The sequence below is a fragment of the Berghia stephanieae genome, chromosome 5 (genome assembly GCF_034508935.2).
Source record: "Berghia stephanieae isolate SIO BIC M18660-M18661 chromosome 5, UCSD_Bste_1.3, whole genome shotgun sequence".
In the NCBI taxonomy this organism is placed as follows: domain Eukaryota; kingdom Metazoa; phylum Mollusca; class Gastropoda; order Nudibranchia; family Aeolidiidae; genus Berghia; species Berghia stephanieae.
In genome coordinates, this window is record NC_088364.1 from 38310433 (window position 1) to 38338205 (window position 27773).

The following is a 27773-nucleotide window of genomic DNA, read 5'->3' on the forward strand; positions in this document are numbered from 1 at the left end:
TACCCATCTCAAACGCATAATGGGCGGCGCCCCCGTTTCGAGCCGAAATAAGTCCCGGCAACCCTTGTAGGCAGATTCCCTGACTACGGACAGAGATGCATATACGAGATGGAAGTCGGTTTGGACGAATTCAATCCCTCGAGGGGGCGGGGACATACACTCCTCGAAACTAGGTGAGAAGTTGCCAGGCCTCTCCACCAGTAAGAGGAGACACTGGGTGGTAGCGAATCGGCTTAGGTCGAGAACCTGCCTAACGGCAAAATCACTTCATCAGTGGGGACTTTCCACTGTCCATCATGTACCCGATGTGGGAAAGAACCCGAAACCGCAGAGCATCTAGTTGAATGGTGTGTTGTGACAAAGCTTCCGGGCGGGTTTGCGACGGTGCACGAGTACGGTAGGGAATTAGCTGATTGGGTTGATCGTCATAACATAGTATGTGAGCACCATTAGAAGCTGTCAAGAACCAGGTAACCAAGGACTGTTTATTGTATAATAACAAAAGACCAACTGAACTAGACGGTTATCTTCAGTATAAATTTGAAAGCAAACATTTTATGGCCAGCTCAATTGATAGTCCCTCTTTTTTAAGTCCTCGTATTTCCACAATGAATATCCAACTCGACTATTGTATCTCTATCCCCAATTGAAAGTTTACTGTAAGCTTGTCCAGACTATCATGCCGTAGACTAAATGACAAAGATTTTTTATCGAACAATCAAATTTGTTTCGTCAAATTCCATCGAAAACAGGCGCCATCATTTAGCACATGTGTCGTGTGTCTACCTTCTGGTTAGCGAGTATGACAATGAGGTGGGAGTACTTGGGCTGAATCGAAGGCAGTCAGTCCGTTTCCTCTAATTATTCTGAACCATTTACCAATGAATTCTACGACAAGTGAGCAATATACGTAAGATATCAAATGCAGAAAATATCTCTTCGTGCCAAAATAAAAAGCTCCGTCGAGTTCTACTACGAAGTCGAAAAATGTATTCTCTATGAAGACAATAGAAATTATATTGAATTCAAATTTTATTCAACACTTGAATCATAAATTTTATAATCGCGTTCCTTGAACGGATAGTTATGCGCGAGCGTGTGTGTATGTGTGTGTGTGTGTGTGCGTGTGTGTGTGTGTGTGTGTGTGTGTGTGTGTGTGTGTGTGTAATATATAAGGTTTTTTTTTCGACACAGACGGACATGTCCGTGCTCAAAGCTCTTTACGAGGAATCCCTGGCCAACAGCAACACTTAACATACGGGACGGGACATGACGCCTGTTAGGCGATATTAAATTTTTTTGTCGGACAAAGACAACGCTGTCAACGGCCAGGTACTCATGTTACACCTGAGTATGATGAGAGAAGGTGAGTAAAGAGCCTTTTTCAAGGACTCAACTATGCGCCGAGCGAGGCTCGAACCCATGACCTTCCGATCCGAAAGCGAGTATCTCATCACAAGACCACATAGCCGCATATATATGTTGTCAAAACTCTATTGACCTTTAATACAAATCTCAGTCAACCAATCATCTTAAACATGTTAAGAGATGTTGAAAAACGTCCCCCCCCCCTTTCACATCTCAAGTTCTCTCTTCGCCTTCACCCCCGCCCACTCACATTTTCTTCTTCTCTGTCTCTCTCTCTCTCTCTCTCTCTCTCTCTCTCTCTCTCTCTCTCTCTCTCTCTCTCTCTCTCTCTCTCTTTTGTTTTTTTGTTTTTTGTTTGTTTTTTTTTTGTTTTTTTTTTTGTTTGTTTTTAAGAGAATGAGATGGAGGAGGTGAAGAGATGTTATGATGAATTCAATAAGCTCAATGAGGGGAAGGGGGGGGGGGGTGGAGGTTAGCCTCCAGGGAGTGGAGGAAGAGCACAGACAAAACTGTGGGGAGGAGTGTAAGAAATATTACTATGAAGGATCAGAGTTCGGAGAATTTATGTCTATGCAATCCATAAACAAAAAGCATAATATTTTAATAGGTGATTTTAACATTGATTATTTCGGAAACAAAAATGAATCGAAAGTATTTCGGGAGCTTATTGACACAAACAACTATATTCAACTTGTAAGCGGTCCTACAAACAACCATGGCCACACAATAGATCATGTCATTACAGACATTGAACATTCTCTCTCTTCACCTGTCTCAAATATTGATAAATCAATATCTGACCATCATTTAATTGTGTTTTGCGTTTTATTTCCAATGAAGCACGAAGTAAAAAAAGATGATAACATCTCGTAAAATAAACATGATGCGAATGGTCTCCACGAGTCAATTGTTGGATAGGTGGACAAGCATGCTCCCTTAAAAACTAGAGCAGTAAGAGAGACGTCAAGCACCCTGGTATAATACCGAAATAAAATTGAATGGATTAGCCAGGAGGCGGGCAGAAAGAAAATGGCTCAAGTCAAGAGATGCTGTCGATAAGAAGCGGTACATCGCGGCTAGAAATGTTGCGAAAGCCGTCAATTTCAGGGCCAAAAAGAAATTCTATGAAGACAGCCTCAAAAACGTGGGACGTTCGAGACAATTCTTTGCCTTGACCAAGGAACTGCTGGGACAACAGACGCAATCAGCTCTCCCATCTTTAATCGATCGTGCAGATCTACCAACTCGCTTTGGTCAATATTTTAAAGAAAAAACGGATACCATCAGGAAAGAACTCTCATCTGAATCGATCCATACAACATTTGACAAGTTTCATGGTGATTCATTAACACATTTTTCAAAGATTACTGAAGCTGACTTATATGATTGTATTATGTCGTCTCCAACTAAAAGTGTGTTTAGACCCCGTAAATACTGCCATTCTAAAAAAGTGCATTGATGTAATTTTAACACCATTTACATGTATTGTTAATAATTCGTTGCAGTCAGGTGCTGTACCAGATATTTACAAAGTTGCTCATGTCAAACCCCTTTTGAAAAAACCTGATCTCGATAAAGGGAACTTAAAAAACTATCGCCCTGTCTCTAATCTTCCTTTTCTCTCTAAGATCTTAGAAAACCTTGTTTTGAAACAATTACTGTCTCATCTTAAAAATAATTGTCTTGAAGAAAAATTTCAGTCTGCTTATAGACAATATCATTCGGCGGAAACCGCACTTGTTACGGTTGTTAATGATCTCCTCTCTGTTATAGACAATGGTTCATATTCTTTGCTGAATGTGCTTGACCTATCGTCTGCTTTTGATACTATTGATCACAATCTTCTTCTCAAACGTCTTGAAATTACTTATGGCGTGTCTGGTACAGCGCTTGATTGGTTTAGGTCATATTTGTTTAATCGTAAACAGCTTATTACGGTGGATGAATATAGATCTGAGGAAATCTTTCTTGATTGTGGGGTTCCCCAGGGTTCAGTACTTGGACCCGTTCTTTTTGTTCTGTACGTTGGCCCTCTGTCTAAAATCATCAGAAGTTTCGGTCTGTCTTACCATCAATACGCTGATGATACGCAATTGAACTGCGTTTCCAATACGAGAAATTTACAAGAAGTATCAGCCAATAGTAAAAATTGTATCCAAAGTGTTAAAAAATGGATGAATGAGAATAGACTGAAACCGAATGATGATAAGACGGAGGTGCTGTATGTGGGGAACAGGAAGTGGAAAAGTGAAACAGATTTGAAGTTGGGGGATGCCTCCATTCAAATTGTTGACAAGGTGAAAAACCTTGACACATTCTTAGACTCTGGACTGTCGATGGAGCATCAGGTTAATAATTTGGTTAGATCTCTCTTTTTGCAACTAAAAAAGATTGCTTCCATTAGACGGTTCATATCTGAGGATGTGACCAAGCGCCTGGTTGTGTCCCTCGTACTATCGAAATTGGATTATTGTAATGTTCTGTTGTTTGGCGTTTCGCAATACAATCTGAGACGCCTTCAGATTGTCCAAAACAGCGCTGCCAGACTAGTATTCATGAAGCGTACGTGCGACTCTGCCGGACCTCTACTTCATGACCTGCATTGGCTGCCTGTTGAGAAAAGGATCAAATTCAAAGCTTGTGTTTTAGAGTATCGTTGTCTTGAAGGTACTGCCCCTTCCTACCTTTCGGAACTAATTGAAAGATATTCAAAACCCCGCCCCTTACGTTCGGCCAGTGATTCCACAAAACTAGTTGTCCCTCGAATTCGGAAAAATGCTGGAATGAGATCCTTTTCTCATTTTGGACCCTCTATTTGGAACGCCTTACCGCAGAGCATTCGTGAAAAAGAATCTTTGTCTATTTTTAAACGTTCGCTTAAAACATATGTTTCGATTTTAATAGATGGTATGAGAAGCAAGATAGGTTAGGTTTGTGTTGTGTGTTGTGTTGTGTGTGTGTGTGTGCGTGCGTGTGTGTGTGTGTGTGTGTGCTTGTGTGTGTAAATGCTTATGTTTCAGCCAAAATAATTTGTAATTTAAGCGCCTAGAGTCTGGTGTCTCGGAGTTATAGCGCTATATAAGTTTTCAGCATTATTAGTATTATTATTTACCTATTGATACAGAATATTTGTGCATTAGACAACAAAGAGCAGGACCACCAATAACGATAGGAGACGAGGATGTGCCAGAGACAAACCAATTCAAATACTTAGGAACAACTATACAAGGAGATGGACGATGAGCACAGAAATGACGATGAGGTGGAGGATCCATAAAGAATCCATAACAATAAAAGTTGAGGTGGCAGAAATGAGGATGTTGAGATTGTCACTTGGCTGGACAAGAAAAGTGAGAAACGAGGTTGAAGTGGTTCGGACATGTTAAGACGAGAGAGGGAGTACGTGGGAAGGAAAGTATTGGATATACAATTAGCAGGAAAGGGGAAAAAGGAATGGCCAAAGATTAGATAGTTGGACAGGATAAAGGACGATATTAAAGAAATGGGCCTGGAGAAGATGATGCTATGACCCGAGATGCATGGAGACGTAGCATTCATTATGGCAACCCGGCAAAATGCGAGAAAAGAAGAAGCAGATTGATTGATTATGTTGAATCACTTCTTTATTTATACTTTTAACCCGGAAGCAAAATTATGTAAAAGTAGGTCGTTTATGTTTACATTTTGGATTGTTCACTAAAGAGTTGTCACTTAGCACTCTTTCTGTAACTTTAACCCAAAACAGAAACAAATTGTCTCGAATTATAATTATTTTGTTGTTGTTGCTGAAGCAGATCTATTCATTCACAGCGATATACTTTAAGGGTGTAGAATATGGCAAATCGCGGAGTGTTGAGTGTGAAGCTGAACCAAGATCAAGGTGAGTGACTATCTTTCGGTCTTTCGCTTTCATTTTTACTTTTACCTTCTCACTCTTCCTTTTCTTATACTACTTATATGCTAGGGAGTTGAACAAAAATTGTAAATGTAACTCATGCACTTGAAACCAATGTCATATGAAAGAGCAAGCAACACTCATGACAAAAATTTTTATGATAAATTTTTTTTTATCTTGATTAGAAATGTAGTTAGGGCTAGGGCTAAGTAAGGCAGTCCCTTCAAATTTCAAATTCAAAGTCTGAAATTTCAGACTGATTTTAATTTTAACTTATTTTAACCCCAAAAAATAACCACAACAATTGTGATCGAAATCGCATTCCGTTAAAAAAATGGCTAAAACTACTAAAACAATCAATATGGCAATGGGTTTTTTATTAACAGATTGTATAAATAGTATATACCAAAATTGGGAGGCCTTCACTTCCGAAAGCTCCTCGTGATAATGATAATAATATCAGTGATAAGGGAAACAACTCAAATATTCCCTCAACCACGGTGAAAATACAAATAGAAAGAAGACTGTCATTATCCCCAGACAGGTGTCTGGGGATAATGAAAATTCGTTATCCGCAGACGCCTGTCTGGGGATAACGAAATTTTGTTTTCCCCAGACATGTATTTGAAACTCCGCTCTTTTAAATAATTACAGTGCAACCCCGATGTAACGACATCCGTTATAGCGGCATTCCCTGTATAACGACATGGTACTCAGGTCCCATTTTATTTTACTATATATCATTAGTAATAAAAACCCCTCTATAGCGACGTACATTTCAGCAAAACCCCTGTATAACGACATTTCTGGTCCGACAAACCTTGAAGGTGTTTGTCTACCATGAAATTGTTCGTAACTATTACAAGTGGTATCTTCCATTCTATGTATGTTGTCTACTCGTAATAAGCCCAGAGCTAGTTCTTATTGTAGCCAATGTAAACGCTTTTTTTTCAGCCAATCAATAGTCACATTTGTACAACACCGCAGCCAATCAGAAGGCTCGCCTTTCACCAATCAGAAGGCTCGCCTTTCACCCAATGAATGTCTGTGACAGGTCAACACTGGACTGTTTATAAATCCTTTGTCCACTCTCCGTTCATTGCCGGTCCCAAGCCCGGATAAACTACAGAGGGAAAATGAAAAAGTACACATTCACTACACAAGACCCAAACACCTGATATACACACATAGGAAACCTCTCTGTAACGACATCCCTCTATAACGACACGTTTTTCCGGTCCCGACGATGTCGTTATATCGAGGTTGCACTGTATTCACATTCCAGAACATGGAAGGTTTCCGAATGCACATAGAAATAAGGAAAGTTAATAAAATATCTATAAAAACATAAAATTAACCAACATTAAATCAGTTGTTACTACATATACACAATATGCGTCAACTTCGAAGTGGGTGTCATGGCCGAATGGTTTAGTCGTCTGCCCTGGAAGTTTTACCAGAATCGACGTTGTGGGTTCGAATCCTGGTTCCGCCACTTTTTTTATTTTTAATTCCGTCTTCTTTTTACAGAACGTTGCAAGTGAAAAATGTCCCATCCATCCTCCCCCCCCCCCCCCCCCGCGCCTTTTTTTTTAAAACTCTTGTCTCTCTCTCTCTCTCTCTCTCTCTCTCTCTCTCTCTCTCTCTCTCTCTCTCTCTCTCCCTCTCTCTCTCTCTCTCTCTCTCTCTCTCTCTCTCTCTCTCTCTCTCTCTCTTGGTTCCTTTCTAGTTTCTAGCAAATTGTCATATTCGTCCCCACTCCAATCTCAAAAAGTGTCTAAAAAGAATAAATAATTAAAAAGCAAACCAACAGAAATATTCAGAGAGCGACCAATTGGTCAGATAGAGGAGAAGAAAACAAACAATAATTTTTTTTAAAATAAAATTTTTTAAAAAGAAATTCATGCTCAGAAACGGAACAAAAGGCCAAACCAAAAGGAGAAAAGAATAGACTCGCACAAAAAAAAAAAAAAAAAAAAAAAGAGGTGGGGAGTAGGATGGGACATTTATCCCTTGCAACGTTCTGTAAAAAGAAGACGGAATTTAAAACAAAAAAAAAGTGGGGGAACCAGGATTCGAACCCACAACGTCGATTCTGGTAAAACTTCCCAGGGCAGACGACTAAACCATTCGGCCATGACACCCACTTCGAAGTCGAAGTCCGTGGCTAACCAGGGTCGAGTCTGAATAACTCCATAGCTCTTCGATTCAGAATACTGCAATGCAATGCGCCCGAATGATGAACTTATCAAGTGAAACTCTCAGTTCCTATTCCGTTTTCAGCTATAGAAACTGTATTGGTCTTCCTAAACACATACACACTCATGAGTATCTCTAATTCATTAAAAACAGAATGATCACACACACACACACACACACACTCCCCCCCCCCCCTCCTCCCAACAACCATTTCCACAACCCAAGAGCCAACGGATTTTTCTCTTTGATCTCGTATCACCATGTTCTCCCCTGCGTCCAGCGCCTCGGTCCTTTGTGGGTTACTCCGTATTCGACCAGTGCTTATTTTATTAGGCACTTAGTCCAGTGCTGCTATATGGTTGTGAGAGCTGGACCATAAACAAGACCATGGTTAAAAGACTGGAGGCAGTGGAAATGTGGTTTTACAGAAGAATGATGAGGGTGTCATGGATGGAAAGGAAAAGAAATGAAGAAATTTTAGAAATGGCAAACAGAAAAAGATCACTGATAACAAAAATCATCAAACGCCAAATGGAATTTTTAGGACACATTATCCGCCACCCTGGTTTGGAAATACTCGCCTTGACTGGAAAGATGAATGGAAAAAGAATAAGAGGAAGACAAAGAATAACGTATTTGAAAGGGATAAGAACTTGGACAGATGAAGCTGAGAAAGGTGGCGCTGCTTTAATAGAATTGGCAAGAGATAGATCAGCTTGGCGGAAGATGACCTCCGACGTCTGCTTCAGATATGGAACTACATGAGATGAGATGAGATTAGTATTAATTTTTATTTTTAAAAATATTAAGTACTCTGCTCCTACCCCAGTGGCGGGGCTCTATTGCATGGTTTGCTGCCAAGAATCGCCTCTATTTTTATATTTAGAATAGAAATAAAACAGCATATATTTAAAAAGAATTAAGATACTGCGTTTTGTCAAAGCCCGACCTATACTGCCTTTTAAATAAAACGCTCAATGCCCAAAGTCATATTCTTATTCTCCTTTCTCTGCACTTTTTCGCGGCCGCAAATGGCAAAGTATATATTTATTTATTTTTTTTTTTTTTGTATCTTTTGCAACACGCTCATATGGCAAATCAAATAAATCTTCCAATCATTACACAAAGACACTCTTTTCTATGCGAGGGCAAATTGATTGTTAACGTTAACAATTGCAACTACAATTTAATTGTAATCTCCCAAAGACCACGAATATTTAGATCTATGTTTTGTTTTTTAAGGGGCTTGCAACACATTTGGGTCATATCAGCGCCAGTAAAATTGGAGAAATTGGATAGCAAAAAGTTCTAAAATTACAATTAAAAAGTACCCAAGAAAAAAGTAAAACTAAGGGGAATATTGGATCACCGCTTTTGAAGGTAGTCATCTTCGGGAGTTATAAAACGTGACTTGCTCGCTCACTCGCCCTCCTACCGACTGACAACTGACAAATGAGAACGAGCAGCTTCCCCCCACCTTACCACGCTTCACTTTCGAGCCAGCTTCCATTTCCGACACTTCCTGTGCTTGCGCAGGCGCATTGTGGCAGGAGTTCAAATTGCCACGGGAAGCAATTCAGACTCGGGTCCGAATTGCCACTTCATAGTTAAAAGTACTAGTTTTTATTTGGGTTAGTTGAGGAAATATTTGGGTTGTTTCCCTTAGCACGAGGAGCTATTGGAAGGCCTCCCCAAATGTTACCTTATTAAAATCGGCAAGATATAAAAAAACATACTTTGCTCTATCACTTTTGGATTTATCCCCAATGGCTCACTGAAACAACTGCAAATAATTCCCCTCCAGGCCAATTATTATATACAGACAGTCAGTGTCTGTCAATAAGAAAAGGCCATGCTTTTTTTTATTATCACAGTGTCTGTCACTCAATGAGGAAAGGCCAGGCTTTTTATTACCCAGACACATTGGCAGACATTTTTTTATGCAAAATTCCAAACTAGTTGTGAAAAATGCCAAATAATTCGAAAAAATGCCAATGGTTATTTGTGTCCCAACTCAGTTAATATCAAGTGATATTTAACACAAAATGAAAGTAAATAATGCTCAAATTCAACTACCAAATCCAGTATTTTTTTAAAAAAAGAAAATGACATCAATGAAATGTGTAAGTTTTTGACACTTTGAACTGAAAAGGTCCATCTGGCAAATCTGCCTTCTTTTTTTTTTTTCAACCAGCAAGAAATGTGTTACGAACTTGTTAATCAGCAAATCGGTTCATAGTCCACCAACAATATTAATATTCCATATTAATAATATTACGCCGCCTTTATAGTCACTAGAAAGCAGTCGAAAAATTTTAGGGAGTTTTGATTATTTTTCCTCCTGCAGCTCTTTTGCAAATTTAATTAATAAGGAATATCCTAGCCTAAAAATAAAGAGGATATGACTTCTCTATTTTAAAGCTTTTCACTCACAAGTTAGTGTTCACTCTCAGTTTTCTGACTCCTGTCGTTTTAAGTTCATCCATCAGTGTCTGGGTAAAGGGTTTGACACATCTAATTAATTCAAAGAATTGTATGCAATTGTCACTTGTTACCTATTACTATTAATTTTGCTGTTTCCACAGAAGAGGACAGTCATCCTGAAACTCTTTTTAAAAAACTAGAGTTTATGATTCTTTTCAAAGAGTAAAGACCTCTTTGATTTCTTGATAATTGCCCACGTACTAAACTCTTTTATTTACCTCCTACTCCAGATAGCGGGGTTTTTGACTATTTTAATACAGATTATATATAATTGTTTTCCTTTGTTTATACTCTTTTCAGAATACTTTACAGTGGCGACAGAAGATGGTTTTCAAATTTATCACATTGATCCCTTAGTAAAGACAAATGACATTAGTAAGTTGATTTTGCCATTGGTTTTTTTAATACTATACAGCAGATTTGAGTAGTTGTTATTCCACTGAAATGAACCTAAAACCTCCAAAACAAATTGCACTGTAAGTAGAGTTACATTTTCAGAAATGAATCAGAACAACTCTTGTTTCCGGCAATTTTTTGTCTGGATTACTGAATCAACCTTATTGAGGACGTGTCATCGAAAAGATTTAGAGTTGATAAAAATAAAGACCTTTGGAATTACAGTTATTTAGGCCCAATAAAGTCTGCACAGAAAAGTGCTCTATGATGTTATTCATTAATGGTCAGAAGCTGCAGAAAGAAGTGTAATTACTATATACTGTAACAAGCATAGCTGTCCGTTCAGTGAAGTCAATCAACTCACAATTTATGATTTAAGTGTTTTATGGAATTTGAACTCAGTTTCTATCGTCTTAATAGACAATACATTTTTCAACTTCGTTTGAGAACTCCACAGAGCCTTTATTTGGGCACGGAGGGGTATTTTATTTTACTCACTTATCGTAGAATTATTTCCCAATGTTAAGAACTGAAAATGGTTCATATAAATTTTAAGAAATTGGTTATATTCAAAATAATTAAAGGTACTGCAAGTACTCCCACCTCATTTTAATACTCGCTAATCAGAAGGTTGACACACAACCTACATGCCAAACATGATGGCATCTGTTTTTGATGGGATTTGACGATAAATGTTTGATTTTTCGATAAAATCATCACAATTCAATCTCAAAATATAGTTTATGTCCATATATCTTCACGTTTTATAATTTTGGCATTTATATAACCCTTTTAATTTATTTTATTTTCAACTTTCATTATGTGTACTATCTATGACTCTTTGAACAAGATGTGGCTTTTGTCTGTTCCCCCCCGTCAAAAGTGTATCCACTGGTCTTAATGTAATCACTGCTGGATTATACTTGTAATAAACTATTCCATCGTGGCTTGTACTTACCTTGCACCTTTTTTTTAAAGATAGCCAAAGACGTTGTGTTTATAATCTGAACAGCAGCTGTTGTCACTCTGTTCATAGATGCTTTGCATTATTATTATAACTACGCAGTCACTGAACATTTAGTGCATGTGCTGACAAGACATCTGTTGACCTTGGGCCATTATCTTCCTTGTTCCTAGTTCATCAGCCATTCTATACACAGTGAAGCTCTATCTGAAGTGGACAAGTGGTTTCAAATTAGAGAGTTCACATTATGAAGGCATACTCTACATTTTATACAAACTTTTTTCTGGATCCTGTTGTTTTGATCCTAAGTCTTGCATTTCCAGATTATCCACTGAAAGTAAAGAAAAAATATCCATCCCCAATTCATCTTTCTGGATTACAGACTTCTGGGATATGGAAATTTTAATTAAGATTAATTTCTTGATGTAGTCGAGCAGTCCTCTTTGTTTATGTGCGGCTATGTGGTCTAGTGGTATGACACTCACTTTCGGATCAGAAGGTCCTGGGTTCGAGTCTCGCGCTGAGTCCTTGGAAAAGGCTCTTTACTCACATTCTCTCACCGTACTCAGGTGTAAAATGAGTACCTGGCCGTTATCAGCGTTGTCTTTGTCCGAAAAATTGTAATATCGCCTAACAGGCGTCATGTCCCGTCCTACATGTTAAATGTTGCTGTTGGCCAGGGACCCCTTGTAAAGCTCTTTGAGCACATTTAGTGGATATTGCTATATATGAAATTTTTAAAAAAAAGCTCTGAATCACGGAACATAAATCATATCTTTAGCTAGTACTAGGTCATTTCTGCCTCTCTCCTTTCCTTTCATCTCTTCGTCATATAATGCACTGTGTTACACCTGTCTTCAGCTCTTCGTGAAGATGTAATTTTCTTTGGAATTTTTGGTGCTGGGTGGGGATCCTGACCTCCCATAATGGCCAGGGAGGTACATGCTGTGTCTTCTATCCCCCCATACCCGTTTTCCAATTGTTTCCTGTCGTCTTTGAATGAGATTACTTAGTTTTGTCCTGACCCTGGCAGGAGTTCCTTGGCTGGGAGGGAAATAGTCAAATGTATAGTTATAGTTTTGGGAGATGATATTTTTTTCCTTCTAAATCATTTTTCAACTCTGTTATGCATTGTATTATGTTTAGTTTACTTTTTTATTATATGTAAACATTTGAGTGTATTCCTCTTAGTTGGGATCTGTCCTTGGCTTGTGTCTGGATGAGACTTTTAGGTGATCTCAAACTAAATACTTTGATAGTGTGCTTTTGGAATCTATATCTGTTCCCTATTTGAACCAATTCCCCTTTGTCTCATCTTTTCTTTTGTGCTTTAATTGTAATTATGGAACTTTTTACTATCCCGTTTTATTCCTATTTACTGGCGCTGATATGACCTTAGTGTGTTGCAAGCGCTGTAAAACCCTTAAAAACAAAAACAAAAAACAACTCTTTGGAATTTTTTGGTTAATTTTCTAACAATTTGTTCTTTTGTTTGTTTTTCGTTTTTTTCCCTTTGTGTGGTGGGTTGCTGGCCCCACCAGCAACGTTTTCCCAAATTTTACATTGTGTCGGGGATCAGGCAATGGCGTAATTAACCTTGGATTTTAAGTGAGAGCAAAAAGCCTTCTATTATCAATTTAAGGAATATAAAAATGAAAATGCCAGTGTTTTGTAAATAGTTCTTGATGGCTGTACTACCTAAAAAAACTCAATGTCTGATTGGTCTTAGTTTTTCCTCACTGATTTTAATACTTAACTCACTCAACCCTAACACCGACTAAATCCGTATTTTACCCGGGTTACTTTTACTCCATGTCTATTAATTACATTTTTCTGAGACAAATTATAGGCGTAGTATCAAAGCTAATGTTTTTAGTTTTGCATCTTAATGGTAGTTGAAGTAAAATTACTATAACATGCCCATTTTTAATACATTTTTTTCCTATTTTGAAAATCAACAAAAATCTCTAGGATTGAGTGAGTTAAGTTTCCGTCATTGGTGGACAGCCTAAAGAAGGTTGTTATGAGACAAGACCCGCCAACTAATACCAAAACAAAAATGGTTTTTGCATCAAAATCAGCCCTGGTTATGAATGGATGAAACTAAATTTCATAAGAATCAACTTTTACTTTAATTGAGATGTGGATCATAATTGTTTTCAACTTCTGACCTTTAGGTTTTACAAAAATAGGAAGTATAAGATGTTCTACCATGATGTTCCGCACCAATTTTATTGGATTTGTCAGTGGAGGGAATAGACCAATGTTTGATGAAAGAACAGGTTAGTTATGTTGATTTTTAATGCGTTTATATGAATTTATTTGTGTCATGTCTGTCATGTTGCTTTGAAAAAAAAAATGTCAATGATTGTTTAATTGAGAAGGGTAAAAATAGAAGAATCTTTACAAGAAGAGGTTTATCTATGCAGGTGAATTTAATTTTTAATGCTTAACACTAAATAGTGTATGAGAGGCTAATTTATCAGTTGCGGTTAGGTGGTCTTGTGGTATGACACTCACCTTCGGATTGGAAGGTCGTGGGTTCTTGTCCTGCTCTGAGAAGCGCATCGTCAAGTCCTTGTAAAATGCTCTTTACTCACATTCTCACACTGTTCTCATGTGTAAAATGAATACCTGGCTGTTAACAGTGTTGTCTCTGTTGAAAAAATTGGAATACTGAGGTGTCGGGTATCACCCTACATGTTATTTGTTGTTGCTGGTTAGGGACCCCTTGTAAAGTGCTTTGAACAATTTTCAGTGAGTATTGTGCTGTATATAAAAAAAAAAATCAAGTTGTATATATATCTTGTTTTGGTATATAACCTCTGTTGATAATTACATCTTTCTTGGAATTACTTTTTCTATATGTTTTTTTTTACCAGTCGTTATTTATGACATGGACAAGGATGTCCTGGTGATGAAAGTTGTCACCAAAGAACCAGTGCTTGATGTACAAATGTCCAGGGAAAGGTAAATTTTAGTCGATCCAGTTTTCATTGTGAGAAAAGCAATTCCTCTTTTATTTCAAATATAATCCACAATTAATTCTTCAGAGCCATACGGACTGTGTTGCTGAAGCTTTTGTATTCAAAGGACAGTTAGGATTGTTTTCTATCTTTTGGATAGTCCATTACAAGGCACTGTACTGTCTGCCTGAGGAAACTGTAAAGGCAAACCGTTCAATATATATTTATTTATTTTTGAGTATCAAATAACTACAAGGTATACAAGGAATACGTCTTAAGACTGTAACGCTGAGTTCTCCTATTTAAAGGTTTCTTTTACTACTAGACGAGTGCGCTAATTTCTTCCAACTTAATTCTTAGCATCCTACATGCTATTGTTCACTCGGCTTAATCGTACATCAATTAATCACACACTCCACTTATATGCTACACATTCACGAAAACTAATTTTTGTCTATATAATTGCTCCGCTTAATCGCACACCCTCTCAATCGCTACAACTCGATCTCATTTTGATTGGAGAAAAATATCTAAAAAATACACACAAAAAAGGTAATGAAATTGTGTTTTTCATTGAACCATTTTCACATGTTAATATCATTTTCACGCTTGAAAAGCTTCCCCGTCGATGCAATTTCACTGTCTCTCTGACCCCGACTAGGTCAGACAAGCAATGTTTGTTGACTGACACAACGGGCTAATTGACTCGGCACTCTCTGTCTGCATCACAAGGTGTGAAACGTGATCGCAGTCCACTCAATGCTGGGTGTTTGTTTACATTGTCTGACCACTCGATTGTAATTCTCTACCTGTACATTGTTTTCCTCTACTGGGTCATGAACAATAAGAAAGGATTACAGCGAGGACTCGCTTCTCATCTTTTGATTGGTCCATACAGTTAAGTCTTTTGCATTGTTTACCATACCAATATGGATTGAACAGCTTTGTGAAAGAAAAATGTTGCTTTTCCTTGACAACTGCACTGCCCATTCAAAAAACTTGAAATTGAAGAACTTAGAAATTATTTTCCTTTCACCCAACACTTCCTGTCTGATCCAAACCATGGACCAAGGAATCATTAAGAACTGGACAGGAATTATTGGCCTTTGTTGAATTCAAGAATTCTTGCAGCTCTTGATGCCGAGGAATCCACCACCTCCTTAACAATTGCCAGAAAATTTACAATCTGCAATCTACCTTGCCAAAGCGCATGATCAGGTATTGACAGAGCTGTTCCCATTCCACACAACTATTCGGCCGAAGCATTTGATTGGTTCATTACAATGACAACAATATACCCATCTCCGTTCAGCCACACAAAAAAGACAATGCATAGATAATGAAAATGAGGATGAGTCATCAGATTGTGACACACCACCCCTAACAAACACTGGAAAACTTGACATGGTGGACAAACTACACAGCTTCATCCAAGAAAAATGCTTGACAGATGACCTACCAACATTGGCGATATTGAAGACAAGGATTTATAACCAGCTTCCACAGAATAGAAAGCAATCAACGCTTCACGATTACTATTTTTACAAGCAATAATTTCACATTTTGTTGTCGATAAAACATGAAAAAGAAAAGAAAAGAAGACCAAAAAAAAAAAAATTAGAAACCAAACAACCCCCCCCCCCCCCCCTCCCCAATGAAAAAGAAATGAAACAGAAAAGAACAAACCCCATGAAAGACCCTTCTAATGAAGCCATGTCTTGGACATGAAGGTCCCATGTCTGTAGAAAACTCAGAGGGAAAGGTCCTACATATATGGCACATGAAGCTGGTGCTCAGATGCTATTTTTAGCTTCTCCGCTTAATTGACTCACTAACCTGAACTCCCGAGGGTGTGTGATTAAGTAGAGTCTACTGTATGAGAAATGTTATTCTACAAATCTGGATTTGTAGCTTAAAGATATTGTTAACATTTATCTTCTGAACAAAAAATCAGTGTAGATCTCTCTTGTCAGCAGGAATTCAAATTCTTAATATCACCACATCTCTCGTGATCATCTTTGTTTATTTATTTATTTTTTTAATTCACAGATTCGTTATAGTCCTGCGCAGTCGAGTCTTGCTTTTTACTTTCCCACACGGGGAGACTCTTGCAGAGATTGAGACATGGGACAATCCCAATGGTTAGTCACAATTTCCATTGCCTTGGTACTGTATCCATAGGGGGTTGGGGGGGGGGGGGGGGGAGTTTGTAGTTGTATGTGTGTGTGTGGATGTGTGTTCTCCTTTCATTGGTGATCAAACTTGTTTCCAAATTTGACCGACCTACACATCACAGAATAAGTTATGCCTTATAGGAAAAAAATATTGCATCTCAGAGTGATAGTCTTGAAGGTTTGATTTCTTTTCATTTTATTTTTAATAAAAAGAAACGCATTTTTGTCTGTAGTCTTTTGCATTATTATTTTTCCATTGATTACACTCTGCAGTTAGCAAAAATGCAAGTAGTCTTGTGTTTTCGGACGTCACATTTTTTATTATTATTATTATATTATTATCAAAATTCTGGTTTCATATTTAGCTGTGGAAGGGTTTTAGGCAGAAACGTTTTTCTGTTATTACAACTGTTTTATTCACTTTTATTCAATACTTCTCCTTTTTACAAGTTGAGGCTTTGAACATTCATCGATGATCTATCATTACACCTCACACCTCTTTTATAATTCATGCCAAATCCTTCTATGTTGAATATCTTTTTGATATCTGTTGCCAAAGTCGTATTTTAGAAAAGATTATATACATGTTAATTTGATAAATAATCATCCTTTTATTTTTTAAAATTCATGTCTCATTTGTTCAACCAGGAGTGTTTTCAATATCACATTTCGGAAGGAAAATGGTATTCCCTGCCAAGAAAAGCCGAGGCTCCATCCAAATTGAGGTATTTGGAGGACGGGAAGGGGAGGGGGGGGGGGGGGGGGGGGGGTAAATCATGCATGGTTTAGTGTAAAATGTAAAATCCTTTTTTTTTTTTTTTTTTTTTCCGTTTGATTATTTTTAAACATTTTTTTTTCCAAATTGCCTAGTGTAGGCTCCCTGGGGAGACATGATGGCAATGTTTGAAAATAATTTGATTGAAATAATTGATTCGATTTATTTGGAGATCAATTTTCCATCATTTTGATTCAAATATACTTTTAAATTTAAAATATTGATATTTTGGGTAGTTTCGAGTTAGCTGAAAATGCATTATTTTATAAACTTTTTTTTATAGAGGTTTGTCTTCATGATCTCAACTATTACTCTTCAGTTTTGTCTATATATGAATTTTAATATATTTTTCACAATAAATTTATTTTCCCACCAAATGTAAATGTGTATGAGAAGTTTTAGTTGATCTTCACGATAGAATTCAATATTGTAATGATTTAAAAAAAAAAATAATGTATAATAATAATATAAAAATGATAAATAATAATAATAAAATTATTATTAGAATCTTTATATAAATCATAGATAATATGTGAAGCTTTTTTGATATCCAATTTTTAAAATATAGAACGAGATACCTGGTGTCATTGGAAAAACGTGCTTATCTTCTTTGAACATACAAATCCTCGAGACATTATCAAGTTTTGTCCCCGTTTATATTTGCAGATTTGTTCACTAAAATTTTTGGTTTATAGTGGTCACTGCCAAATAAATTACTCAGTAATAACCCGCCACTCTCTTGCAACAGAACTTTAACTATTAAAATACCTCTAATCCTGCTTCCTGGTCTAATAATCACTTTTTTTTTCACCAAGTACGTAATAGATCAACTTGGTTTTGATAAATTTGTCTTGCAATAAAGAAAATTTGATTCAAAGTTTGGTCCAGATACACACATCTCAGAAGTCACATATTTTGTAAAAAACAAATTAATACAGACTGCTTTATAAGAGACTCTTTCATACCTATATCAACTGGTTGCCAACTTGAAATATTTTTTTTAGAAACAAAAAACAACAAACAAAGCAAAAGCATGAAAGACAAACAATATAGGTTGTTTCTTATGCTGCTGAAAATGTAACCATGGTGTGTTGATCAGAAATGTATGAGCAGGACTTTACCTTTTCCTTCACCTAAATATTTCGGTTTTCTTTCCCTGTACCCTCGCCTTTATCTTCTAACCATTATTACACGGTTATAAGGTTGTTTAGCTTTTCTTTTTTAATTGTCTGTGTGAGTTCTTTAAAAAAAATATAGATATGTCTTCATGGAAATGTGCTTTATAGGGTTACATTTATAATTTTCAACTTTTCTCTGTCACCAATAATTTTTGATGAAGTTATGGCATGAAAGATGAGAACCGCTTACTAATCCAATTTTTTGGCTGTTAAATCTTTCAGTTATTTTTGTGAAGCCTTGATAAAGATGCATAATACTGTGAATAGGCATTGGCAGTTTTAAAAAACATTTATTGTTATTTGACATGTGAACAATATTCCTAATATTCCCCAATCCCATTCAAAAAAGCAAAGCCTGCATAACTGTGACACCGCTATCTCGAAAATTTCTATTTAAGAATAGAATGCAGTCCATATTCCATTTTTTTGTCAAAGTCTTTACATTATGTACTCGATCAGGATTTGAACAAGGATGACAGTGCAGTTGAGAGCAAACCTCCTGTAATCATTCAAGCCCATGGAAATGAAATTGTGTGTGCTGCTATCAATCATGCTGGTAACTTGTTAGCCACAGCATCTTCTCAGGCAAGTTTCTTTCTTTTTTTTCCCACAGATAGTTCGAGAAAACTAGGTGCACAATGTTGTTATGACATCTTTTGTGAGTTGATTTGAACCACTGACAAGTGCATAGTCCTCATTCAATTACTCTGTCAATTTTAGTATTATATCTGAATTTTTCTCTGTCACATGATCAAGAAGATTTTATTTTGGATGTCAAGGATTTTTTTTTCAAATTCAGACTTTATGTGGAAGAAGAAAATTGGTAAAGATAACTTTTTAAAAAATTAATTCACTTTTTAAATTTTGGCAGGTTTGCACGTCCAACTAACATAGAATGTTTCCTCCCGATACTCGTTATCTATCAGTTTTGAGTTTGAACATTATTCGTTTATGATTCAGAATGAATACAAGTGAAAGGAGCTAGTTGGACTTGTTTTCTTGTTAACCCTCCCCCCCCCCCCCCTTTTACTGTGCAACCAACCTTGCATGGAATTCATCATATTTTTAAAATAATTGCCAAATTGTTCTATTGCGAAATAATCCTAAGATCCCGATATGGCATTTTAACAAGGTTTTGCTTTGTATAATTATTTATGGCTTTAAAGACTAAGAGAAAATGGTCTATTTTGTGTGTGTTTTTTTAGGCTTTAAAGGAAAAGTTACATTGACATGTTTTTGTTGTATGTCATTATTTAAAACATTCATTTTCATTTTCTAGGTGTATTTGTCAAGCGGGTGGTTGGATGGGAGCATCACCCTTGAATCATATACCTATGATGTTTGCATGGGTGTACGATCCGATAGTGATGTCATTTCTTCTTCTCTTTACTAGCCTATCCTGCTTCTTTGGTTTGTGATTGTATTTTTGACAGGGGATATTTTTTTTTCTGTAAATCTTCTGCCTGTTTGTTCTTGGTTATTTATAATTTAGGTTATGATTTTGATTTACATTTGTACTATTTTTGTTAGATTGCTTGTTTTTTTTTGTTTCAGCGGTCTCTCATATAACCTCAATTGTGTTGGAAGAGACCTAAAGCAACAAACAAACAAAAGTATTTGTCAAAACTTTTGTGTTGTCTATGAAAAATATCTTGTCATTTAAAATTTCACAGAAATTTGTTGGTTTTTTTTTCAAGTTTTTATGGTGCATAATTATATTGTGATAGTGGTGCTTTTTTTATTTAAAAATTCACATTTTTCTGGGATATTTGCTGCTCTGACCTTTACATTGAATCGGTTTTAATTGAAATGAATACAGACTAATATTGTTATATATGATAATGTTTTATTTAACTTTCTTTTCCCCACAAAGGGTACAAATATTCATTTGTACAATTCAGAGGCAAAAGATCTGAGTTTCAAAACCCGACTTCGTAGAGGCCTTGACAAGGCAAATATATACTGGTGAGTATGAGTGGGAACCACTAAAATAAAATTAAGTTTTGTATTAGTATTAGTATAGGGATTATATCCAAAGGATAATGAAATCATAAAGTCATTTTCCCCAGAGGTTTGTTGTTTTGTATTGTTTTTGTTTTTCCAGAAGGAGGGAGGGGGGGGGGGGGGAGGTTGAAAGTTTGAAATTGATTCACATATATAAAATCAATAATCTAAAATGTAAAGATTAGAATTCTTTTTGTATTAAAATAACCCTTATAATAGTTATGAAACAACAAATGAAATATGCAGTGGAACTATAGTATAACAGGTCCAGATATAACATGCACCCGGTTATAACAAGGGTTTTTTAATTTTTCTCTTTCTTTCTCCCTCTTTCCCTTTTGTAAAAATTACAGGCTATCGCAAGGGTTTTTTAAGAGTCTTATCGGTTATAACAGGGGTACTGAAATCCATGTATTATCTCCAAATACAATGAATTAGCCCTCATTCTGCTCAGGCATGTCTACAGCTAAGGGCAACAGAGAGCTAGACTAGGCCTAGATTTTGGATACTCATGTATGAGGATATATGCTACTTACTACTACTACATCATTTTCAGAATAACATTGGCCGTGCTGCGTGCAGACAATATGTAGCACAACACACACACACACACACATACACACACACACACACACATACAATGGTCAGCTTGAAAGTGAATGAGAGAGAGAGAGAGAGAGAGAGAGAGAGTACGAATGGTAAATATTGGTGATTTGTGCCATTTGGGTTGTTGTTCTTGAAATTTGGCTATAACAGGACTCTGTTATTTTAGAGATTTTAGGTTTGTCCCATCCTACCTGTTATATTAAGGTTCCATTGTACTATTCTAATACTAAAGCGGTTACACACTCTTCAACAAATGGACAAATACAAAGGGCATCACGACAATCTAAAACAGATGACTCTTGAAAAGCTGACATTTGCCTACTGTTCCCTTTTCTTTTCAAATAAATTAGTCACTGCCCTACATTGTTGATTGGCAACACTTAAACCATAATCAGGGAGATTATGACCATGTTCGTGACAGATAAACATAGGAGAACATACAATTGAATGATATGGCAAGCATTCATCATAAAGGTGTGCTTTTGAAATGCTAATTGCCTGTCTGTTCCAGAGAGTCTACAGGACGTTTAATGGCATTAAATTTGTAATGGAATGTAGGTTTGTAAGTCTCTTGATGGGCAATCAGGTCTGAATGTCTGCTTTACATTTTGTAATGGTTTTTGATTCCTGTGTTAGCGAATGCCTTGTAAAAGACAGACATACTCAACTGCCAACTTTCCATTTCACCTTTTTATGAGTATTTTTATGATACCAGTCCTACTGCTCTATTCTAACCGACAGGTTGCAAGCTGAGTGTCGTATCACTGCAGAAAAGTCGAAAATATAATTTAAGAAAATGACAATTTGTTTTATATGGCTTTCTGCCTAAATAAATAGTGCATATTGTACTTTTGTGTTACTTGAAATGGCCTTTATAATATGTACTCTTTTTACAGTTTGAATTTTAGTAAGGATAGCACCTTCCTGTGCTGCTCCAGTGACAAGGGCACTGTTCACATTTGGTCTCTCAAAGATCCTGACATGAACCCTGTATCTACGTAAGTGTCGTTTTGAGTTTTAATATATATATTTTTTATATTTACATTCTAATTTTTTGTATGGTTTTGTTTTATTTTGGATAATTGGTCTGCTTTGGCAAAACCTATTTTATTTCTGTTGTTGCTTCATCAACCTCTGTGTTTTTGAAAATCAGTAAGGTACTGTTGGTAAAATTAATCTATTAATTACAACCACTTTTATGCCTTTTATTTTCAAGTATTTGGTCTGCTTATGAAAAAAAAAAATAACTGTGTGGGGTTCCTGACCTCCCATAGTGGGCAGGTAGGTCACTTACTGTGTCTTCTGTACTCCTATATTTGTTTTTCAACTTGCTCTTTGTCATTGTCTTGGATTACTTGGTTTTGTCCATTCTCTTGTCAGAGTCCTAGGGTGATAGGGAAACATTCAAATTTATAGTTAAAGTGTTGGGAGATGATATTGCTGTCCTTGTAAATCATCTCTGTCATGTATTGTTATATTTGTTGTTTTGATTGTATCATATAAGCATTTGAGTATTTCCTCTTAGTGTGGGATTCTGCGCTTGTGGCTGGATGAGACGTTTAAGTGATCTCAAACTATGCACAATGATGGTATGCTCTTGGAATCTAAATGTATTCCCTATTTGTGCCATTTCCCCTTGTCTTATTTTTCTTGTGTGCTTTTAATTGTAAAACTAGAAAAAAATCTACGATTCCGTTTTTCCCTTTTTACAGTCGCTGAAATGACCTAAATGTGTCGCAATAGCCGTAAAACTCTTCAGAACAAAACAAACAAATAACCACAAATAAAATTATTCCCTTTTTTTATCATATCTACCATATCTACCAATAAATAATTGAGCTTTTATATAGCGCAACATCCACTACATTTGCTCAAAGCGCTTCACAAGGGGTCCCTGGCCAACAGCAACATTTAACATTTAGGACAGACATGGCCCTTGTTCGGCGATGTTACATTTTTTTCAGACAGAGACAATGCTGTTAATGGCCAGGTACTCATTTTACACCTGATTACGCTGAGAGAATGTGAGTAAAGAGCGTTTTCCAAGGACTCAACTATGCACCGAGCGAGGCTCGAGCCCAGGACCTTCCGATCCAAAAGCGAGTGTCGTACCACTAGACCACATAGTCGCACAATACATATTGTCAAAAAGCAAAGTACTATTGAATTATGTTTTCCCTAATTTTGTGACTTACAGTATTGTGAGGTCAATTTAAAAAAAAAAATTGTTTATTTTCAGAATAAAGCCGTTAGTGGGTCTTCCTGTGGAGATCAAATCGTATGCCTCGTTTGTCGTCACGGCAGAATGTGCTTGCATATGTTGTTTTGGACCAGGAGACATTATCTATGGTAAGCATTTTGTATTTTATTCATCATAAGGATAATATTCGTTTGAACAATGTTGTTTCTCCTCTATTATTGCAAAACTGAAGTTTATATTATTTTTAAGTGAGGCGTTGTTTTACTATCATCATTGATATAATGATAATAATAATAATAATAATAATAATAATAATAATAATAATAATAATAATAATAATAATGATAATAATGATTATGTATTATATATTATTATTATTATTATTATTATTATTATTATTATTATTACTGTTATAATTGTTATTAATTTTCTTGTTTATTCATGCATCAATGCCTGAGTGGAGCAGTGGTCATCTCGTGACCAAAATCAAGCTATATTTAGTGTGGTCAATGATTAAGTGGGTGACCAAGGCCTCTGTGTTTTGTCCTTTAGACAATTTGCCTCCAATTGATGTAGTTGAGAATGAAAACCTAATTAATTGTTCTCATGTAATGACAGATATTGTAAAAGTGTTTGTACAAAAATGGTGTCTGATAGGTAACCTGTACTTTATGAAATGGATTACAATTGGCTTTTTGTTTTAATACATGGAGCAGTGTGGAAGGGCATTGTGGGATTTTAATAACGTCGAGATGTGCTTTGTATGCTTATTTATGAATTACGCATTTCTTTATTATTATTATTATTATTATTATTATTATTATTATTATTATTATTATTATTATTATTATTATTATTATTATTATTATTATTATTATTATTTTATTATTTTTAATATTATTATCAATATTATTATTGCTGTTGTATTGTTTTTTTCTCATCGCCATTGTTATATTTCTATATTATTATTTGAGTAATATGAATGGCCACAGCTGACCATACTAACATTGTAATGAACTGGAGACATTTGTTCATTACCCCGCATATAAATTGTCTCATGGCGGTAATGGGATGATGATAGATTTTCTCTTTTTATTTCGCGGTTTTTGCATGACTCAATCATTACATTAGTGCAATAAGTACACAGTCAAAGAAACAATTTTTATCAATGAAGCAGTGTGTTTGTGTCAATAATCAGATCTAGATGTATATAACAGTTTAAATTTAATTTCTCTATTTGAGCTCTTCCTTTGGATTATTTTACCATACAATTATTTTATGATAAAATGCCCAGCTGGTTGTAATGCAAGTGGAAACATTAGATTTTAAAAATAACAGCCATGCATTTTTATTTTTCAAACAAATTTTTTGTATTATTTATGTTATCTTTTAAAAAAACGTTTTTCCTCCTACAGCTATTTGTGTGGACGGGAGTTTTCACAAATACAAAATTGGAAGAGATGGATCCCAGACTGATACAGGAAAGAACTGTTTTCGTGTTGCTTACAACATATACCCAAATATTGGAGAAATGTTTGACTGAGTAGAACTGAAGTCATCATTTTTAATTTATGTAAGAGTGTCTTCTCCTTTAATTGTATTCTTTTAAATATTTATTCTTGATTTTATTTATTTATTTTTATATTTAACTCATTATTTATTTATATTTGATTAGTTCCGCCAGGGTCAAATTATTGTTGACAATAGTCATACGTCATACCTCCTGATGGCTTTTTTATTGGTTGAACTTATTTTATTTTTTTGTTCCTTTAATTCAGTGGAACCAATGCATGATCTGTTTACCTCATGTCACGCAACTTTTTTAATGTAAGTTATAGATTGTCGGTGCTTATGTTATATAATCAAGGAGTGTAGCAAGCACCATAATTCTCAAAAAGAAAGTAAATAAACATGTAAAAGTTGAATCATCATTTTGTCATGTCATTGTAAATAGATACAACTCATTTTGAGCAAACTGCCATTGCATTGTGATTTGATCGTCAAATTAACTTTTTATGTTTTTTTTTCTCTCTATTTATGTTTCATGATAAAGTTGCTATTTTTTCTTTTTTAGTTCCTCAGGTCTAAAACAATGACTAATCAAGCAAAGTAAATAAGGCCTTAATAATAAATATATGCATTCTTATTGAGAATAGATGCTATATTTAGGATAAGCTCTGGTCATTTCAATGTATTTGAAATTTACTCATGACAGTTATAATGATGATGATGGTGGGAATATTATTGACAAACTTAACATCGCTTTTAGGAGTTCAATTAATAATGAAAGACTTTCTTTATTTTGATTGATTTGTTTTTCTCTTTTTAATCTTTTTTATTTTTGATGATTTGAAAGTGAATTAAATTATAAAAATAAATCAGTGAAATTTCTTAAGTATTAAGTGACACCTCTGCATAAATCTTTTAGGAGTTGGAATAATGATGATCCTCTTTCCTATTTTTATTGATTGATTTCTTTTCCTATCTTTAATATTGAATAGTTTTCCTTTCATTTAAAAATAAAATAAAATTCCCTTTATTCATCCCATAGGGGAAATTGCAGCAGGTGATCAAACTCAGTACCTTTCTGGTACGAAGCAAAGACCATACCATCTCGAACTCAGAGATAACTTAGGAATGTGTACAGTATATAGACATAATATATTATCTTGATTTGTTAATTTGATATGCTGATTTGATGTATATTGCCAAGTATGTATATTGCCAAGTTAAGTCTTTCATTGCCTTGTAAAAAATTGAATTGTGTCGTTGAGATTATTTGATGTATTAATCATAATGAGGCCACATGTACATTCAACTGATTATATTTTCAATGAATGAAATAAATTGTTCTCTTGTTAAAAATGTCTTGCTTAAAATTTCTTATTGTACAGGTACAGGGTCTTATGGCATTTATAGTATAGAAACAGGGTCATAGGGCCTATTGGAGCTTTATCCTGGTTTCTGTAGTGTTAGGCAGTAACAATTGATTGCTACCCTTTGTATAGGAATTTTTGGGATCTTACTGAAGTTCAAACAGACATCAAATTCCCTAATGATGTATCAAGAAAACAAAACAACCCAGCCATCTGAATCTGCTCTTTCATGATAATGGATGGCAGGTCTATCTTTATAATTTTAATCGGTTTACAGATTACCAGGGTCTGAATTCTTTCAAAATTGCTTTTTTTTCTTCCAAGTTCAGATTTTGTAATAAAAACTTTAAAGGAAAACCAGTTTTTCTCCCAATTACTAAGAAATGTGGGAGTAATACATTATATGCTCGAGTCAAAAAGTATGTAAAGGGTCTTTGTTGTGGTTTTACTCTGTTACACTGTAGCCGTGAATCATGCATGACTGATGATGATGAATTAATCTTTAAATGAATGTAAAACCATTACAAACAAAATGAAATGTTACGAGATACTGCATTTTGAAAAAAAAACGGTTTCAATTTTTTTTATTGCAGCAAATAATTGTAAAGATTAAAGTAATCCCATCTAATATTTCACATGAGAGTCATTTGCACGATAATAATTCTCTTCAGGGTGGATGCAGCTTATGTCTGGATGTAGACATCAGCAAACTCATTCCATAATTTAGTGATTCATAGAGGGCATCCTCCGACAGTGGGCAGGGAAGGGAGGTCATTAACTGTGTCTTCTATACCACTGTATCTGTTTTCCAAGTTGCTGTTTGTCTTGGAATGAGATGAACTTGGTTTTACAATGATAGCACGCTCTTGGAATCTACGTCTGTTCCCTATTTGTACCTTTCCCCTTCATTACATGCTTTGTCTTACTTTTTCTTTGGCGCTCTAATTGTAATTCTAGAATTTTTTAACAATCCCTTTTTCCTCCTTCTTACTGGCGCTGATATGACCCAAATGTGTTGCAAACGCTGTAAAAGCCTTAAAAACAAAACATATAAGGCATCCGCATTTAGTGAAATTTCTCTTTTTTTTATTTTCCATTTCACAAGGCTCCAAGCATTTTCAAGAGGGCTCATACCAAGACAGAATAGAAGTATTGTTATTTTCTAGGTATTCTTCAGTGTTTTTAGTTCCATGCTGCGGGCATTGGTCTAAACAAAGAGGTGAATGGCAATGGTTGTAAGGACTAAAGGAACTACTTGTGTCTTTCTGCTTCTCTGAGTCTACCATTGATGCATACTGGGTGGGGTTCTCGACCTCCGTTACTGGGCACTGAGGTCGCTTTTTGTGTCTTCTATACCCCTATATCTGTTTTCCTATTGCTTTTTATCCTTGTCTTGGAATGCCGGAGTACTTAGCCGATAGGGAATTAGTCAAATATATTGTGTTAGTTTTGGGAGATGTTATTTTTTGTCTTGTAAATCATCTCTTTGTTATGCACTGTGTTATTTTTTGTTTGTTTTATATGTATTATAAGGATTGTAAACATATTTGAGTATATTCCTCTTCGTGGGGGCCTGTGCTTGTGTCAGGATGAGACTTCTAGGACTAAGTACAATAAAAGTGGGCTCTTGGAGTTTACATATGTTCACTATTTGAACCATTCCCGCTTTTCTCGTGTGCTTTCAATTT

General features: G+C 35.6%; 1 protein-coding gene across 2 annotated transcripts; it reads left to right on the forward strand.

Moving 5' to 3' along the window:
- Positions 1-5022: 5022 nt before the first annotated feature.
- LOC144972878 (WD repeat domain phosphoinositide-interacting protein 4-like) lies at positions 5023-26713 on the forward strand. 2 transcript variants are annotated; one of them, XM_078914647.1, is made up of 11 exons: positions 5023-5248; positions 10247-10321; positions 13484-13588; positions 14189-14276; positions 16322-16413; positions 17095-17171; positions 18859-18984; positions 20273-20364; positions 21906-22007; positions 23249-23358; positions 24625-26713. In XM_078914647.1, exons 1-11 carry the CDS (start codon positions 5203-5205, stop codon positions 24750-24752), a joined length of 1041 nt encoding a protein of 346 aa, XP_078770773.1. In that variant the 5' UTR covers positions 5023-5202; the 3' UTR covers positions 24753-26713. The 2 variants fall into 2 exon arrangements, with proteins under 2 accessions (XP_078770773.1, XP_078770772.1); XM_078914646.1 differs by having other exon boundaries at positions 5033-5248; positions 18835-18984.
- The last annotated feature ends 1060 nt before the right edge of the window (positions 26714-27773 follow it).